Below are 20,391 nucleotides of genomic sequence, written 5' to 3' on the forward strand. Positions count from 1 at the left end.
GAAATGGCATTTGTTGTTGATCTGTTGTGGTAATAGGCAAAATAGAGCAGATCCAGATTGTTTCTCAGGTAGGCGTTGATGCGCTTCATGACCAAACTCTTGGAGCATTTCAGTACGGTGGATGTTAGTGATAGAGGATAGTCATTGAGGCAGGTTATTGCATTCTTCCTGGGCACTGCTGTGATTGATACCTGCTTGAAGCAAGTGGGTACCGCAAATTGCCGAAGCAAAAGGTTGTAGATATCTGCAAACATTCCAGCCCATTGATTAGCGCAGGTCTTCAGTACACAACCAGGTATGCTATCTGAGCCAAATGATTTCTGTGGATTCACCCTCCTGAAGGATGCTTTCACATTGACCAGAGAGTGAGATCACAGGGTGCTATGGGGGTTCATGAAGGTGCCTCCATATCCCATCAGTCAAAGAGAGTGTAAAATGCACTGAGTTAATCTGAGAGCAAAACCTCATTGTCATTTATGTTGCTTGGTTCTGCTTTGCAGGAAATGATGGTTTTCAAGCCCTGCCGTATTTATCAAGCATCCCTCTGTGATTCAGGTTGAGACTGGAATTTTCTTTGGATGTGAGTTAGCCTTTCTGGAGGTCATACCGAAACCTCTTGTACTTTCTTGGATTGCCAGTCCTAAACACCATCAATCTAGCCTGGAGCAGATTTTGAATCTCTTGATTTATCAGGGCTTCTGGTTGAGAAAGACTGAATGATTTTGTGGCAGACACATGCATCCATTCATGTCTTTATAAGTCCTTGACAACCCATGGCATGTTTATTCAGGTAGTCTGTCTCCTTGAACATGACCCAGCCCACCAACTCAAAGCAGTTCTGTAGACAGTCTGGTGTCTTGCTCTTTAGCCTCTGCCTCTGTGCAAGTAATGAAAAAAAAAATCTCAACATTCCTTGTGCTGTTGCTTATCTCGTCTGAAACTGGGGCTGTCTTTCTTATACCTGTGTATAAACCCTATTTAAGCACAAACAGGAGAAAGTCTGCAAATGCTGGAGGAACTCAGCAGAACAGGCAGCATCTATGGGAAAGAGAACAGTCAACATTTCAGACTGAGGCCCTTTAGCAGTACTGCAGAAAAAAAGATGAGGAGTCAGATATAGAAGCTGGGGGAGAGAAACACAAGGTGATGGGTGAAACTGGAAGGGTGGGGGTGAAGTAAAGAGCTGGAAAGTTGATTGGTGAAAGATTTACAAAGCATGTTGCCTGGATTGGGGAGCATGCCTTATGAGAATAGGTTGAGTGAACTAAGCCTTCTCTCCTTGGAGCGGCGGAGGATGAGAGGTGACTTGGTAGAGGTGTATAAAATGATGAGAGGTACTGATCATGTGGCTAGTCAGAGGCTTTGTACCAGGGCTGAAATGGCTAACATGAGAGGGCACAGTTTTAAGGTGCTTGGAAGTAGGTACAGAGGAGATGTCAGGGGTAAGTTTTTTATACAGAGAGTGGTGAGTGCGTGGAATGGGCTGCCAGCGACGGTGGTGGAGGCGAATACCACAGGGTCTTTTAAGAGACTCCTGGATAGGTATATGGACCTTCGAAAAATAGAGATCTATGGGTAACCCTAGGTAATTTCTAAAGTAATACATTTTCGGCACAGCATTGTGGGCCAAAAGGCCTGTATTGTGCTGTTGGGTTTCTATGAAAGAGATACAGGGTTAGAGAAGGGGGAATCTGATTGGAGAAGGCAGAAGGCCATGGGAAAAAGAAAAAGGGGGAGGAGCACCAGAGGGAGGTGATGAGTAGGCAAGGAGATAAAATGAGAGAAGGAAAAGGGAATGGGGTATTGAGAAGGTGGAGGGTCATTACCAGAAGTTTGAGAAATCGATATTCACGCCATCAGGTTGGATGGATGAAGAAGGAATACAAAGTGTTGCTCCTCTAACCTGAGTGTGACCTCATCGCGACAGTAGAGGAGGCCATGGATGGACACGTTGGAATGCTAATGGAAAGAGGAATTTAAATGGGTGGCCACTGGGAGATCCTGCTTTTTCTGGTGGACGGAACATAGGTGCTCGACTAAGCAGTCTCCAAATCTATGTCGGGTCTCACCAATGAACAAGGTCACACCGGGAGCACTGGGTACAATAGATGATGCCAATAGACTCACAGGTGAAGTGTCGCCTCACCTGGAAGGACTGTTTGGGGCCCTGAATGGTAGTGAGGGAGGAGGTGTAGGCCCTAATTGGTCATTTCTCACCTTGCTGATAGTCTGATTCTTTTTCACCTTGGTTAACTTTGGCTCTTTCTTTTGCGTAGTTTTGATTTGTCATTATCTTTGTACCTTGAAATCATGATTTGGAATAATGTAGAATATACTTATAAAACCCAGTAGGTCAGGTATCATCTTGATCAGGCTTCCCACCAAAGAAATAGGTAAAAGGGTAAAATATGTTACTGCTTCTCTATTTAACCCCACATTCCCACATTAGTTTGCGACTTCATCTTCCTACACCTGGTCACTGTCATAGCATGTCTTCTGTGCATTATTTCTTTCAGTAAGCTCCTTAACCATGTCCAGATTTTTTTGTCTGTATTTTTTTTTACTGAAATCAATATTTGTTGAAGTCTATTGTTTGGAATGTATAAATGAATGAGTTAATTCACTATCTACTCAAATGCTTCTGAGACATCTTTCTGAGATGAAGATTATGGGCCAAATGTTGTCAAAAGGGATTAGCTTGGATCGGCAAAGGGACTGTAGGACTCTATGACTCCACTGGCTGAATCATGGCTTCTCCTGTTCCTTAATTGGCTGTCTCGTTTCTGTCCCCACACCACCACCCCCCCCACCTTATGCCTTAGCAATGGGCTCATTCAACATGTCAACTTTCTCATTTTCTGCCAGCTTCAATAAGATTCCACCATTAGCCACGTCTTCCTCACTCTAACCATCTCAACATGTTAACGAGACCATTCCCTCACAACTTTGTTTTCTCGTATGTTGTCACCAACCACTCCTTTTCTTACAAAACCACAGGACATGTAACAGTTGTGCTGTTGCTGCACCATGTAGGGATCCAAACAGTACTCCCAAGTAAAGCAGTGATTTACTTGCACTTCTTTTAAGCTAGTGCACTGTATTTGGAGTTCAACGTGTAGTGTTCTCTACATTTGGAGACAGCAGACTTAGATTTTGTGACCTCTTTGGGGTGGGCCTGCATTCAGACCACAGAGTGACTCTGAGCTCCTTGATGCCTTCGGTTCTTTACGGTGATGGGACCCGCTCTCAGGGTCTCATGACTGGCCGCTATTTGATATGCCAAGGACGCGGTCTAGAAGACTAGTGCGCCTTCAGGATTCCAGAATTTCCTGGCTCTGGGGGTGGGTTGACTTGAGGTCGGTGCTGCCACAGGAAATTGATGTGTTATGGGAGACAGAAGATTGAAAGCAGCATGCTGGGTACTGGCTGTGTGCCCGGAGATGCAAGTTATTTGGACACAGAGCTCGGAAGAAGTGACGCAACAGACCTTTAACATCGTAAATCAGTGAGTTGTTTGTTATGTCTTCCCTCTCGCTGTGAAAGGGAGACATCTCTTTTCCCTTATTAGGCAAAGAGAGAGCCTGTGGTATGTGGAATTACTGGGTGAACCAGTAGTCTTTGGGGGTACTGCAGGTCTGTGTCTTTATTGATGCTTTGCTGTACACTCTAGTGCTCAAGGGGGGCACCAATGCTTTTTTGCTGGTGGGGGAGGAGGTTGTTGCTTTGCTGCTACTTATGTGTGGGTCAGGGGAGCTGGGGAGAACTTTGGGGTTCTAACATTCGACTGTCATTCATTCTTTGGGGCACTCCTCTGTTTTCATGGATGTTTGCGAAGAAAAAGGATTTCAGGATGTATATGTTATACATTTCTCTGACATTAAATGTACCTTTGAAACCTTTGAATTTGGTTCTGCTAACCTATTTGTCTATGGTATTCTTCACTGTTATTATGACGTCTAATGTAAGTCCACCTTGTCTTCTATCTGTACGTATTGTAGCCTTCTAGAATAAGTTTTAAACAAATTCTGTATGATGCATATTTTATTCCACATCTCAGATTGTGGGTAGTGATTTGTGAATTCTATAAGGTTATATTTCCATAACTTGAGCAGCAGTAACACAGGAGTTGCTTGAATTACCTTTGTCCTATCCTACCCTTACATACTCTGCAATTTAAAACTAACTTGTTTTTTCTCTTCCCCATTCTGACCAAGACACTTCAAACTGAAGTGTTCACCGCTTCTGATTTCACAAATGCTGCCAAAACAGCAAAATATTTCCTTTTCTGTTATTTTAGAATCAATAATTTTTGATTACAAAAAAACAAAACATCTTTTCCTCCGATGCACCTGAACCCAAAGAATCAGAATCAGGTTTGTTATCACTGACATACGTTGTGAAGTCTCTTGTTTTTTACAGTACTGTGCAATACATTAAAAATACCATAAGTTGAAATAAGAAAGATAAATGAATATGTAGTGAAAAAAGAGCAAAATAGTGATGTTAGCAACACACATAAAAGTTGCTGGTGAACGCAACAGGCCAGGCAGCATCTCTAGGAAGAGGTACAGTCGACGTTTCAGGCCGAGACCCTTCGTCAGGACTAACGAAGGGTCTCGGCCTGAAACGTCGACTGTACCTCTTCCTAGAGATGCTGCCTGGCCTGCTGCGTTCACCAGCAACTTTGATGTGTGTTGCTTGAATTTCCAGCATCTGCAGAATTCCTGTTGTTTGTGTTTTTAAAAATAGTGAGGTTTATGGACTGTTCAGATACCTGATGGCAAAGGGAAAGAAGCTGTTTCTGAAACATTGAGTGTGTGTCTTCAAGCTCCTCTACCTCCTCCCAATGGTAGCAAGGAGAAGAGTACATGGCCTGGCTAGTGAGGGTTCTTATTGATGGATGCTCACCTTCTTGAGGGATCGCCTTTTGAACATGACCTTGACGGTGGGAAGGCTAGTGCCCATGATGGAGCTGACTGAGTTTACAACCTTCTGCAGCTTTTTCCAGTCTTGTGCATTGGAGCCTCAATACTGAACGGTGATACATCTGGTCAGAATGACCACCACAGTACATCTGTAGAAATTTGCTAGAGCCATTGGTGGCGTACTAAATCTCCTCAAACTCCAAATGAAATACACCCTCTGGCAGTCATGTTGCAAATGTAAGTCAGTCTTCTGGAGAGTGAATATGATCATGGAGCATTTTACATAGTTGTTCCTCAGAGGCTGGCGGATAAACTTTCCTCATTAGGACTCAGCATCCCTCTATGTAACTGCATCTTGGACTTGTTGATGGAAAGCTTCCAGTCAGTCCGAGTTGGCAGCAACATCTCAAGTTCCATCATGCTGACCACTAACGCCCCAAAGGGCTGTGTGCTCAACCCACTGCTATTCACACTGCTGAGTAATGACTGCACTGCCAGATCCATCTCAAACCGCAAAAAGTTCATAGATGATACTAAAGTGGTTGGTCTCATCAGCAACATTGATGAGTTGGTATACTGAGAGGAGGTAGAGGCTTGTCAAATAGTGCAAGAACAACAACCCGAGTCTCAACATGGATAAGACAAAAGAGGTGAGATTGGACTTCAGGAAGGTGCAGTTCGACCACACTCCATTGCACATCGATGGCTCTGCCATGGAGAGAGTGAAAATAACAAAATTCCTTGGTGTAAATGTAACAGTCGATTTAACCTGGCCCACACATCTCCTTACCAGTCAAGATGGCACAGAAATGTTCATACTTTCTGAGGAGAATGAAGTGTGAGAAGCTTCCTGCCTCCATTCTAACAACTTTATACAGGAGCACTATCAAGAGTGTCTTGTCCGGTTGCATTTTTGTGTGGTACGGGAGCTGCAAGGCATCAGAATGCAAGACCCTACAGAGGATAGTAAAAATCACCAAGTGGATCACTAGAGTCCTCCTCCCCCCATTTGTGATACTTACCAGGAACATTACAGATGAAGGGCCCAAAGCATTGTTGAGGATCCCTACTACTATCCTACAATCTCTTTGACCCACTACCATCAAGAAAGAAGTACAGAAGCTCTCCCTGTACCATCTTCCTGCCACCAGACTCATCTCTGGAGCATCTGGACAATGAAGATACCTATGTTAGATATTGTTTATTGACTACAGCTCTGCCTTCAGTACTATAATTCCAAGCAAACTCATCTCCTAGCTCCAAACCTGGGACTCAATACCTCTGTCTGCCACTGGATCCTCTAATTCCAGACTAACATACCACAGTCTGTAAGGATAGGCACCAACACTGCTGGCATGATTATCCTCACCACTGATGCCCCCACAAGGCTACATCTTCAGCCTTCTACTTCCTATACACTCAATGACTGTGTGGCCTGATTCTGCTCTAACACCGTCTACAAGTTTGCAGATGATACCAGTGTAGTGGACCATGTTTCAAATAATATTAAGTCAGAGTACAGGAAGGAGATAAAGAGCCTTGTGACATGGTGTCAATGCAAAAACCTTTCCCTCAGTGTTAGTAAAACAAAAAAGCTGGTCATTGACTCAAGAAGGGGTCAGTGCACATGGTACTATTTACATCAGTGGTGCTGAGGTCGAGTTTTGAGACTTCCAAGCTCCTAGGAACGAACATCACCTATAGCCTGTACTGATCCAATCATGTTGACACCATGGCCAAGAAAGTGCACCAGCACCTCTACTTCTTCAAGAGCTAAAGAAATTCGGCATGTTTCTATGTTCTCTTTGATCCTCACCAATTTTTGTTGATGCACTATGGAAAGTATCGCATCCAGGTGCATCACAGCTTGGTATGGCAACTATTTTCTCAATACTACAGGAGACCCCATTGAGTTGTGGACACAGAGCACTTAACGGAAACCAACCTCCCCTCTGTCTGAACTTCACATTGCCCCAGTAAAGCAGCCAACATAATCAAAGATCCCGCCCACCGCAGATGTTCTTTCTTGTCCTCCTTGCTAAGGGTTGGGAAGAAGGAAGAAAAGCATCAAAGTACATACCACCAGGCTCAAGGATACCTTCTATCCAGCTGTTATAAGGCTATTAAACAGTGTCCTTGTATGATAAGATGGATTCTTGACCTCACAATCTACCTCGTCATGATCTTGTACTTTATTGTCAGCATGCACTGCACTTTCTTTGTAACTTTAACACTTACCTGCATGCTGTTATTGTTTTCTCTTGTACTACCTCAACCCACTGTTGTAATGAATTGGCTTGTATGAGCAGTATGCCAGCAAGCTTTTCACTTTACCTCAGTACATGTGACAATAATAAATTTAACAATTTGCTATTTTACTGTGGACAACAATAATACTGACAATTATTCTCCATTGAGAAACCTCTGGTTTGCTGCAGTCTCTGAGGTTTTTCTTTAGTATATTATATGATTTTGACACAACACTGATAGCAGAAATGTAGTTATAAGTCAAGGTGGTTTGAAACTTAGGTAAAATGTTAAAGAGGAGTTTTGGTAATAAAGGTTGGAGGTTTGGAAAATCTTGTTAAAGGAGCATCAACAAGCAACAGCTAATACATCACAGTGCAGCCACAGCTGCACTTCTGGTGAACATGTTGCAGTCAAGATGACAACTATGTTGTGTGTAAGTGGTCATACCTGACACTAGATCATGCAAAAATTACCACATATCAGCTGGTGCCTAAATGTTTATCAGATTGTGTGCACGTGGACCTGAACTTCACTTTCTAGGGCGCCTGGATGGAACTGAGCAATTTTGTTGTCAATGACTGTTTTCATTGATATAACAGTTGAGACTGCATATAATCATGTAATATACTATTTTATCTGGTTGGGACAGAACAATACCTTAAACTACTCAGATGTCATTGGGTTGTGAATTTCTTCTGTGCATGGTTTCAAGCCTTTGATTCATATTGTGAGCCTGAAGTGAAGGGAATCACTTTTACCTTGTCTCTACAATTGATGTTCAAACCACCCTCGGGGTCAATATCACAAATGACCTGACTTAGTCCAACCAAGCAGAGTCCACTGCCAAGAAGGCCTACCAGCACCTTTACTTCCTGAGAAAACTAAAGAAATTTGGCCTGTCCCCTAAAACCCTCACTAATTTTTATAGTTCACAGGAGAAAGCATTCTTCTAGGGTGCATCACAATCTGGTATGGAAGTTGTCCTGTCCAATGCTGGAAGAAGCTGCAGAAGATCGTAAACACAGCCCAGCACATCACACAAATGAATCTTCCTTCCTTGGACTCACATTACACCGCATACTGTTGGAGCAGTGCTGCCGGGATAATCAAGGACACGACCCACCCAGCCAAGACACTTTTCGTCCCTCTTCCCTCCAGGAGAAGGCTCAGGAGCTTGAAGACTCGTACGGCTAGATTTGAGAACAGCTTCCTTCCAACTGTGATCAGACTGCTGAATGGATCCTGACCCAGATCTGGGCCGTACCCTCCAAATATCTGGACCTGCCTCTCGGTTTTTTTGCACTACCTTACTTTCCCTTTTCTATTTTTCTATTTATGATTTATAATTTAAATTTTTAATATTTACTATTGATTTGTACTCCAGGGAGCGCGAAGTGCAGAGTCAAATATCACTGTGATGATTGTACATTCTAGTATCAAATGTTTGGCGACAATAAAGTATAAGTAATGAGAGCTGACTGAACTTAGTTACCTTCATGGAGCTCTGGAAGTTTGGAACCATGTGATGAAATGAAATTCAGTTGCTGTGAATTGGTGTTTCTTCTGTTGAGCACCTGGAGTATCTGTTTCCTCTTTAAACTATCTAAATGTTATAATTTGGCTTAAACTTTTAATGTTAACTTTCACAAAGATGTGGACCGGACTGGAGGCACATATAAGGAGAGACTCAATAGACTGGGACTGTGTTCCCTTGAGTGAAGAAAACTCAGGGATGATGAAGGAAAAAAAATCACAGAAGTTGAAAATACAATATAATGTAAATACAAGATACACTCACCTAGTCAGGCAGCATTTGCAAAAAGAAACAGGTGATTAACCTTGATCTGATCTATAGAAAGAGAGTTATTGGGAGATGGCCTATAACAATGACTCTTGTGTACCTAATTTATTACTCAATATCAATGTTTTCCCCAAACCAGCTGGATGTGCAGATGGAACAATTAGCTGCAGAGGCAACAAAGGAACGAAAGCTGCGAGAGCGGAGCGAGCAGTACACGAAGCAGCTGGAGGAAGAACTTGAGGGGCTCAAGGTGAGACTGATTGACTGATTGAGACAATTCAGAGACATACTTGATTGTCTCTGGCTTCTAACAAGATGAATGATGAGACACTGTGTTAGCTCAATGTTTCCCAAAGAGTTCATGTGATTAAAATAGGATAGCTTAGCCTAGGCCAGTCAGTCGCAAACATCAACCTGAGGAAAGCCGCTAGCTCACTCAAGTAAATACCAAAAGAGAGGGAATTTTTTTAATGTCTTCGGGTATGTAAAGACTGACATAGTGAAGACTGACACAGTCTTTAGTTCATCAACCATCTCCTTGTCCCCCTTTATTATTTCTCCTGCCTCATTTTCTAGAGGTCCTACATCCACTCTCATTTCTCTTTTATTTTTAACATACTTGAAAAAAACTTCTACTATCCACTTTGATATTATTTGTTAGCTTGCTTTCATATTTCATCTTTTCCCTTCTAATGATTTTTTTTTTAGTTGCTCTCTGTAGGTTTTTAAAAACTTCCCAAACCTCTATTTTCCCACTAATTTTTGCTTTGGTGTATGCCCTTTCTTTTGCTTTGACTTCCCTTGTCAGCAATGGTTGTACTATTTTACCATTTGAGTATTTCTTTATTTTTGGAATGCCTATGTCCTGCGCCTTCGTCATTTTTCCTAGAAACTGGTGCTCTGGTGACATCCCTACTAGTAGCTCCTTCCAATTTACTTTGGCTACCTCCTTTCTCAACCCACTATAATTTCTCTTACTCTACTGAAATGCTGCTACTTCATACTGTACTTTCTCCCTATCAACTTTCAAGTTGAACACAATCATATTGTGATCACTGGTTCCTAAGGGTTCTTTTACCTTAAGCTCCCTAATCACCTCCAGTTCATTACGTAACACCCAATCCAGTATAGCTGATCCCCCACTAGGCTCAATGACAAATTGCTCTAAAAAGCTATCCCTTAGGCATTCGACAATCTCACTCTCCTGAGATCCATTACCAACCTGTTTTTCCCAATTGACCTGCATGTTAAAATCTCCAATGACTACCATAACATTGCCATTTTGACTCATCTTTTCTATTTCCTGTTGTAACCTGTGGTCCACCTCCCAGCCACTGTTGGGAGGTTTGTATGTAACTGCCATTGCTGTCCTTTTACCCTTGCAGTTTCTTAACTCAATCCACAAGGATTCAACATCTTCCGATCCTATGTTGCACCTTACTACTGATTTGATGCCATTCTTTACCAGTAGAGCCACACCACCCCCTCTGCCTAACTTCCTAGCCCTCCAATATAACGTTTAACCTTGGACATTCCGCTCCCAATTGCATCCTTCAGCCACGATTCGGTGATGGCCACAACATCATACCAGGCAATCTGTAATATTGTAAGAAGATAGGGTAGCTAAGAAAGCTTATGGGGTGTTAGCTTTCATAAGTCGAGGGATAGAGTTTAAGTGTCGCAATGTAATGATGCAGCTCTATAAGACTCTGGTTAGGCCACCCTTGGAGTACTGTGTCTAGTTCTGGTCACCTCACTTTAGGAAGGATGTGGAAGCATTGGAAAGGGTACAGAGGAGATTTACCAGGATGCTGCCTGGTTTAGAAAGTATGCATTATGATCAGAGATTAAGGGAGCTAGTGCTTTACTCTTTGGAGAGAAGGAGGATGAGAGGAGATATGATAGAGGTGTACGAGATAATAAGAGGAGTAGATAGAGTGGATAGCCAGCGCCTCTTCCCCAGGGCACCACTGCTCAATACAAGAGGACATGGCTTTAAGGTAAGGGGTGGGAAGTTCAAGGGGGATATTAGAGGAAGGTTTTTTACTCAGAGAGTGGTTGGTGCGTGGAATGCACTGCCTGAGTCAGTGGTGGAGGCAGATACACTCGTGAAGTTTAAGAGACTACTAGACAGGTATGTGGAGGAATTTAAGGTGGGGGCTTATATGGGAGGCAGGGTTTGAGGGTCGGCACAATATTGTGGGCTGAAGGGCCTGTACTGTGCTGTACTATTCTATGTTCTATGTTCTAAGATCATCTACCTTATTTCTTATACTACACATATTTAGATACAACACCTTGAGTACAGCATTTGCTATCCTTTCTGATCCTGCAGTTTGGAAAGATTAAATGTACATAAGTCACCAGGACCAGAGGAACTGCACCCTAGGGCTCTGAAAGAGGTAGCGTCAGAGATTGTGGTAGCATTAGAAATGATCTTTCAAAAATCATTGGATTCTGGCGTGGTGCCAGAGGATTGGGAAATTGTAAATGTTACACCACTCTTTCAGAAAGGAGGAAGGCAGCAGAAAGGAAACTGTAGACCAGTTAGCCTGACCTCAGTAGCTGGGAAGATGTTAGAGTCAATTGTTAAGGATGAAGTGATGGAGTACTTTGTGACACAGGGCAAGATAGTACAAGTCAGCATCATTTCCATATTTCTTCAGGGAAAATCCTGCCTGACAAACCTATTGGAATTCTTTGAGGAGATTACAGGTAGGATAGATGAAGGGGATGCAGTGGATATTGGAAATTTGGACTTTCAGGAAGGCCTTTGACAAGATGCCACATGTGAGCCTGCTTACCAAGATAAGAGCCCATGGTATTACAGGAAAGTTACTAACATGTTTAGAGCTTTGGCTGATTGGTAGCAGGCGGCAAGTGGGAATGAAAAGATTCTTTCTGGTTGGCTGCCAGTGATTAGTGGTGTCCCACGGGGGTCGGTGTTGGGGCCATTTCTTCTTATGTTGTATAAAAATGATTTGCATGACGGAATAGATGGGTTTGTTACCAAGTTTATGGATGACATGAAGATTGGTGGAAGGACAGGTAGTGTTGAGGAAGGATTTAGACAGATTAGGAGAATGGGCAAGAAAGTGGTAAATGAAATACAATGTTGGAAAAAGCATGGTCATGAATTTTGGTTGCAGAAATAAATATGCGGACTATTTTCTAAATGGGAAGAAAATCCAGGAATCTGAGATGCAAAGGGACTTGGGAGTCCTTGTGCAGAACACCCTAATGGTTAACTTGCAGATTGAGATGGTGGTGAGGGAAACAAATGCCATGGTAGCATTCATTTCAAGGGATCTAGAATACAAGAGCAAGGATGTGATGCTGAGGCTTTATAAGGCACTGGTGAGGCCTCACCTTGTGTATTTTGAACAGTTTTGGGCCCCTCATCTTAGAAAAGATGTGCTGGCATTGGAGAGGGTGCAGAGCAGGTTCACAATGATGATTCTTGCAATGAAAGGGTTTTCATACGAGAAACGTTTGATGGCTCTGGGTCTGTACTCGATGGAATTCAGAAGGATGACGGGGGATCTCATTGAAACCTTTTGAATATTAGACCATAAGACCATAAGACAAAGGAGCAGAAGTAGGCCATTCGGCCCATTGAGTCTGCTCCGGCATTTTATCATGAGCTGATCCATTCTCCTATTTAGTCCCACTCCCCCGCCTTCGCACCATAACCTTTGATGCCCTGGCTACTCAGATACCTATCAATCTCTGCCTTAAATACACCTAATGACTTGGCCTCCACTGCTGCCTGTGGTAACAAATTCCATAGATTCACACCCTCTGACTAAAAAAATTTCTTCGCATTTCTGTTCTGAAAGGGCGCCCTTCAATCCTTAAGTCACGCCCTCTTGTACTAGACTCCCTCATCATGGGAAACAACTTTGCCACATCCACTCTGTCCATGCCTTTTAACATTCAAAATGTTTCTATGAGGTCTCCCCTCATTCTTCTAAACTCCAAGGAATACAGTCCAAGAGCGGACAAACGTTCCTCATATGTTAACCCTCTCATTCCCGGAATCATTCTAGTGAATCTTCTCTGTACCCTCTCCAACGTCAGCACATCCTTTCTTAAATAAGGAGACCAAAACTGCCCACAGTACTCCAAGCGAGGTCTCACCAGCGCCTTATATAGCCTCAACATCACATCCCTGCTCTTATACTCTATTCCTCTAGAAATGAATGCCAACGTTGCATTCGCCTTCTTCACTACCGACTCAACCTGGAAGTTAACTTTAAGGGTATCCTGTACGAGGACTCCCAAGTCCTGTTGCATCTCAGAACTTTGAATTCTTTCCCCATTTAAATAATAGTCTGCCCGTTTATTTTTTCTGCCAAAGTGCATAACCATACACTTTCCAACATTGTACTTCATTTGCCACTTCTCTGCCCATTCTTCCAATCTATCCAAGTCTCTCTGCAGACTCTCCGTTTCCTCAGCACTACTGGCCCTTCCACCTATCTTCGTATCATCAGCAAACTTAACCACAAAGCCATCTATTCCATAATCTAAATCATTGATGTACAATGTAAAAAGAAGCGGCCCCAACACTGATCCCTGCAGAACACCACTGGTAACTGGCAGCCAACCAGAATAGGATCCCTTTATTCCCATTCTCTGTTTCCTGCCAATCAGCCAACGCTCTATCCACGTATGTAACTTCCCTGTAATTCCATGGGCTCTTAATCTTGTTAAGTAGCCTCATGTGTGGCACCTTGTCAAAGGCCTTCTGAAAATCCAAATATACAACATCCACTGCATCTCCCTTGTCTAGCCTACTAGTAATTTCCTCAAAAAATTGTAATAGGTTTGTCAGGCAGGATCTTCCTTTAAGGAATCCATGCTGAGTTCTGGCTATCTTGTCATATGCCTCCAGGTACTCTGTAACCTCATCCTTGACAATCGACTCCAACAACTTCCCAACCACCGATGTCAAGCTAACAGGTCTATAATTTCCTTTTTGCTTCCTTGCCCCCTTCTTAAATAGCGGAGTGACATTTGCAATCTTCCAGTCTTCCGGAACCATGCCAGAATCTATCGACTTTTGAAAGATCATCTCTAATGCCTCTGCAATCTCCACAGCTACTTCCTTCAGAACACGAGGGTGCATTCCATCTGGTCCAGGAGATTTATCTACCTTTAGCCTATTCAGCTTCCTGGGTACTTTCTCTGTCGTAATTGTGACTGCGCACACTTCTCTTCCCTGCCACCCTTGAGTGTCCGGTATACTGCTGATGTCTTCCTCAGTGAAGACTGATGCAAAATACTCATTCAGTTCCTCTGCCATCTCCTTATCTCCCATTACAATTTCTCCAGCATCATTTTCTATCGGTCCTATATCTACTCTCACCTGTCTTTTACTCTTTATATACTTGAAAAAGCTTTTAGTATCCTCTTTGATATTATTTGCTAGCTTCCTTTCATAGTTAATCTTTTCTTTCTTAATGACCTTCTTGGTTTCCTTTTGTAAGGTTTTAAAAACTTCCCAATCCTCTGTCTTCCCACTAATTTTTGCTTCCTTGTATGCCCTCTCCTTTGCTTTAACTTTGGCTTTGACTTCTCTTGTCAACCATGGTTGCATCCTTTTTCCACTCGAAAATTTCTTCTTTTTTGGAATATATCTGTCTTGCACATTCCTCATTTCTCGCATAAACTCCAGCCACTGCTGCTCTGCTGTCTTTCCCGCCAGTGTCCCTTTGGCCAGTTCCTCTCTCATGCCACTGTAATTTCCTTTACTCCACTGAAATACCGACGCATCAGATTTCGGCTTCTCTTTTTCAAATTTCACAGTGAACTCAATCATGTTATGATCACTGCTTCCTAAGGGCTCCTTCACCTCAATCTCTCTAATCACCTCCGGTTCATTACACAATACCCAATCCAGTACAGCCGATCCCCTAGTGGGCTCAACAACAAGCTGTTCTAAAAAGCCATCTCGCAGACATTCTACAAATTCTCTCTTTTGAGATCCAGTGCTGACCTGATTTTCCCAATCTACTCACATGTTAAAATCCCTCACAATTATCATAACACTGCCCTTCAGACAAGTCTTTTCTATTTCCAGCTGTAATTTGTAGTCCACATCACTGCAGTTGTGTGGAGGCCTATAAATAACTGCCATCAGGGTCCTTTTACCCCTGCTATTTCTTAGCTCAACCCATAAAGATTCTGCACCTTCCGATCCTATATCACCTCTTTCTAATGATTTAATATCATTTCTTACCAATAAAGCCACGCCTCCCCCTCTGCCTACCTTCCTATCCTTCCGATACACTGTGTATCCTTGGACGTTCAGCTTCCAGAGACATGCACCCTTTAGCCAGGTCTCAGTGATGGCCACAATGTCATACCTGCCAATCTGTAGCTGTACAACAAGATCATCCACCTTATTATGCTGCGTGCATTTAAGTACAACACCTTAAGACCAGTATTTGATACTTTTTGTTTTGATTTCACTGCAACTTTATTGCACTGCAACTCATCCCAATGGCTACAAATTTGCCCCATCACCTGCCTGTCTTTCCTGACATCTTTACTGCTCACTATTTTAGATTTATTTCTGTTTTCCCCTTCCTCCGCTCTATCATTCCGGTTCCCATCCCCCTGCCAAATTAGTTTAAACCCTCCCTAACAGCTCTATTAAACTTCCCGCCAGGATATTGGTCCCCTTCGGGTTCAGGTGCAACCTGTTCTTTTTGAACAGGTCATACTTCCCCCAGAAGAGATCCCAATTATCCAAGAATCTGAAGCCCTGCCCCCTACACCAGTCTCTCAGCCACGCATTCATCTGCCTGATCCGACTATCCTTGCCCTCGCTAACACGTGGCACAGGTAGCAATCCCGAGATCACTACCCTGGAGGTCCTGCTTCTCAGTTTCCTTCCTAACTCCTGGAAATCTCTCTTCAGGACCTCCTCCTTTGTCTTATCTATGTCATTGGTACCAACATGTACCAAGACAACTGGCTGCTCACCCTCCCCCTTTAGAATATTCAGGATCCGATCTCAGACATCCCGTACCCTGGCAGCTGGGAGGCAACACACCATGCGGGTATCTCTGTCAGGCTCACAGAATCTCCTGTCTGTTCCCCTGACTATGGCATCCCCTACGACTACCGCATTTCTCTTCTCCCTCCTTCTCTCCTGCACAACAGTGCCAGGCTCAGTGCCAGAGACCCGGTCACCGTGGGCGTCCCCTGTCAGGTCATCCCGCTCAACAGCATCTGAGAGGGACAGCACAGGGGCGCTCTCCACTATCCGGGCATTTCCCTTCCCTCTCTTGACGGTGACCCAGTTTTCTGACTCCTGTAGCCTAGGGATGACTACCTCCCTGTAGCTCCTGTCTATCACCTCTTCACTTTCCCTAATAAGCAGTAGGTCATCAAGCTGCAGCTCCAGATCCCTAACACGGTCTCTGAGGAGCTGCATCTCGGTGCACCTGGTGCAGATGTGGCCATCAGGGAGGCTGGAGGTCTCCCAGGATTCCCACATCTGACACCCTGAACAAAGCACTAACCCTATTGAAAGGCCTAGACAGGGTGGATATGGAAAGGATGTTTCCCATGGTGGGAGAGTCTAGGACAAGAAGGAACAGCCTCAGGTAGAGGGGCACCCTTTCAAAACAGAGATGCAGAGACATTTCTTTCGCTAAAGGGTGGTGAATTTGTGGCTGTGTGCAACTGTGGAGACGGTGTATTTAAGGCAGAGATTGACAGGTTCTTGATTAGACATGGCATCAAAGGTTACAGAGAGAAGCCCGGAACTGGGGTTGAGGAGGAGATTAAAAAAAATAACAGCCATGGTTGAATGGCGGAGCAGACTCGATGGGCCAGATGGCCTAATTCTGCTCCTATGTCTTATGGTCTTATGTCATTTGTATTGTTACAATCAGTAGTGGAGAATTTGAATCTATTTCTAGAAATGTGGCATTTTAATTACTGTGATCCATTTACTAATCCGTGGGATTCCCTAGGGAGTTTTAAAACCCCACCAAGGTTATTGTTTGTAAGTTTTAATGTACAGTACTATTAGGTAAGCATGCTACTAAGTCAGCAAATACAGAAAAGCATACAGTCCTAAAGATGTTGAAAACCCTTTAGTTTTGAGCAAGACTAAACTTTAAGGGTTCCTTTTTGAAAACCGGGGCTAGCTGGTGGTGTAGTGGCAGCAGCACTGGACTTTGAGATGGACGGTCCTGATTTTGATTCCGACCAGGTCCCAAGCTGGGCAGCAGCAGTATCAGTGTGGAAGAAAAGCGTGGCAGTCTACTTCTGTATCTTGCCACAAAAACCCTATAGACAACTACACTATCCATAGGGTCACCATGTGTCGTCGACAACTCAGTGGTACTCAACATCAATAACATTTGAAAACTGTGTCCCTATAACTATTCTATATAAAGCTTTTCAAAAGAAAAATAAACACAGATGCTGATAATACAAAATAAAAATGGAAATGCTGGATATACTCACCTGGTCAGGTAGCATTTGCAAAACAAAAACAGGTTGATGAACATTCAACTGTTCTATTGAAAGTTTAAAGCATTGACATGTTTTTTCTCTACACCTCACCTGACGAGTACTTCTAACATTCTCTGTTTTTATTCAAAGTTGTTTCTCTTTAGTTTTCAGGGCTTGCTGTTATTTAGTAGAAGCAAACATGTCTTTTCGCATGTGTTCTTGAAGGAATCAGCATGGTTTATTTGTTAATGTTTGCATCTAAGGCAGGTGGTCAGCAGTTAAACCATGGTTAATCTAGGTTAACACTACAGTGCTATTTATGGGATGTGCTACCTTGTTGGAGCTGTTCATCCAGATCAGGGGTGTCAAACTAATTTTAGGTCACGGGCCGGATTGGGCAAAATGCAACTTCATGCGGGCCGGATCAGTTGTGCACGCGTGCATGCTCCCACAGCTTTTATTGCCTCGTTTTTTCAACCTGCTCTCATGTGTCTCAGTCTCTGCTATAACTACAAAGTGTTTCACTTTACGAATTTGATTTCATATGAAGAAGATTGCCTGGCAAGCATTATTTTTATGGTTGGTATTAACTTACAGTCGTAGGCTACAAGAAAGTTGTGATGAGGAAGAGAAAAAGAAACGATCTTTGCTATTTTGGCTAAGATTGTTTTGGGAGCCACACCCTTTCCATTAATAAACCATTTGAAATCGAACATTAGCAGACACAAACGTAGACCTAACAAAACATTGTAAATGTAGGCTACACAACTGCACCTAATTTTATTAGCCTGCTTCCAGCAATCAAACTCAGACAATGAACATAGTTGGCCTCTAATTTTTATTGAAGTGATCACATTTACAATAATAGAATAGTCAGAAAATGAGTGAATCACAATATTATGACGCTCAATGTTTCATAATGCATTTTGCTTACATGTCGCAGTACATCGAACAGTGTCACTCATTTTTCACTTGGGTGCTTCCAGACACCTGACATCTCTTGGCTTTAACCACCCGGTCAACATAAGGAACCAGTTTCTGGGCAGTTGTCATTTTCATAATGTCATTTAAATGTCTGTGTGTCAGATGGGAGCGCAGTTTGGATTTGTTAATGTTCATTATGGAGAACGCCTGTTCACAGAGATATGTTGTCCCGAATATGCAAAGGATCTTTGAAGCAAAGTCTGTCATCTTGGGGTACATCAGTCCCAGGTATTGATAGAATGAGTCCAGACCCACAGTCTCAAATTTATATCTCAAAGCCGTATTACACTGAATTTCAATTAGTTCCATTTGGAGTTCCTGCGGCTCATCTGATGCTCCGTTGACGGCAAACGACGAGCAGAATAGTGAGAATTCCTTCTCGAGCTGAGTGAAGACTTGGAAACAATTCTGAAACTCACTTTTCAGCCATGATATTTTGTCCTTGTACCTGTCCGTGTTGTCATTATTCCCATGAGCGACACACACAGGCTGCAAAAAGGGGAAATGAGCTGGGTTGCTCCGGGATAGTTGCATCTCCCACAGGCCTAATTTAATTTGAAAGGCACGAATGCTGTCGTATTCAGTAACAAGTTTGTTGCGGCCTTGCATGTTAACAGTAAGCACAGTTAAGTGCTCTGTTATATCCACCAAAAATGCAAGATCATGATGCCAGTCTGGGTCATCCAACTCTGCCACTGGCTTCCCTTTCTTGTTCATGAATAGTCCAATTTCCACACGTAATTGAAAAAAATGTTTGAGCACAACCCCTGTGCTCAACCAGCAGACTTCAGTGTGGTAGGGTAGGCCGTGTTCAGTATTACTTTCGGACAAAAGAGTGTCAAATTGCTGATGGTTGAGTCCCTTGGCTCTAATAAAATTAACTGATTTGATTACTTCATCCATGATGTTGTCCATTTTCAGGCTGCTGCTACATAATGCCTCTTGGTGTATAATACAATGAAAATTAGAGAATTCCTGCTGTGAATTCTCTGTCTGAACTTTCTCTGAGTTTCGCAACAACACCTGCCTTTTTCCCGACCATGGATGGTGCGCCATCTGTTGCCACACTGACAGCATGACTCCAGTTAACCCCCAGTCTGTTCAAGGCCTCGATGAGGCTGGAGAAAACATCGTTCGCCCTTGTGCTGTTTGTCATGGGCACCATCCCCACAAACTCCTCGGTGACAGTCAAAGGTGCATGAACACCACGAATAAATATTCCCAATTGAGCTACATCAGTCGTGTCTCAGTTGCAATAGAGAAGGCAATAAATGACTTTACTTTGTCTTTTAGTTGACTGTTCAAATCTCCTGTAAGGTCCCCGATTCTCTCTGCCACAGTATTTCTTGACAAGCTTATATTACCAAAAGCCTGTCTCTTCTCAGGGCACACCAGCTCAGCCGCCATCAGCATGCATGCTTTGATGAGTTCCCCCCCTGAGTACGGCTTCGACACAGCAGCTATTTTGTTGGCAATAATATAGCTGGCCTTGACAGGTCCATCATGAGTCTCTCAACGTTTGGTGAACACTGATTGCTGTTTTTTCAGAGCTGCTTCAAGCCCGTTTACCTTTTGCATTCTGAGTCGTCCTGCATATTTGTAACATTTTTCTCTGTGTGACGTCTCATAGTGTCTTTTGATATTGTACTCTTTTGCCACAGCCTCTTGTTGCGAGCATATCAGACACAACAGGTTTGCCGTTGACCTCACAGAAGAAAAAAATGATCTTTCCAATTATCATTGAATATCCGACCTTCGATGTCAACTTTTCTTTTCTTGGAAAGCATTTTGAACCACAGCACCAAACAGTCTCAGCCTTGCTACAGGTGTTACTCACCTGAGTATTCTGTGTGTTTATACTGTGCCTGACGACGTAAGTGGGGCCCTAGTGGTCTTCAGTGCAGGGTGGTAGGTGTTTATCCACAGCGGGTGGTGAACTGCCGCCTATTGTTT

At 43.2% G+C, this 20,391-nt stretch overlaps 1 protein-coding gene across 7 annotated transcripts in view; it reads left to right on the forward strand.

Annotated features, from left to right (window-relative positions):
* Positions 1-20,391, forward strand: part of LOC134342449 (serine/threonine-protein kinase MRCK alpha-like) — a 623,460-nt gene that overhangs the window by 412,505 nt on the left and 190,564 nt on the right. For all 7 annotated transcript variants that reach the window (XM_063040586.1, XM_063040588.1, XM_063040587.1 and 4 more), the window contains one exon: positions 9,116-9,226. In XM_063040586.1, the coding sequence (XP_062896656.1) occupies positions 9,116-9,226 (111 nt within the window). The remainder of the gene's footprint in view (positions 1-9,115; positions 9,227-20,391) is intronic.

The sequence above is a fragment of the Mobula hypostoma genome, chromosome 2, assembly GCF_963921235.1.
Source record: "Mobula hypostoma chromosome 2, sMobHyp1.1, whole genome shotgun sequence".
NCBI classification, from domain to species: Eukaryota; Metazoa; Chordata; class Chondrichthyes; order Myliobatiformes; family Myliobatidae; genus Mobula; species Mobula hypostoma.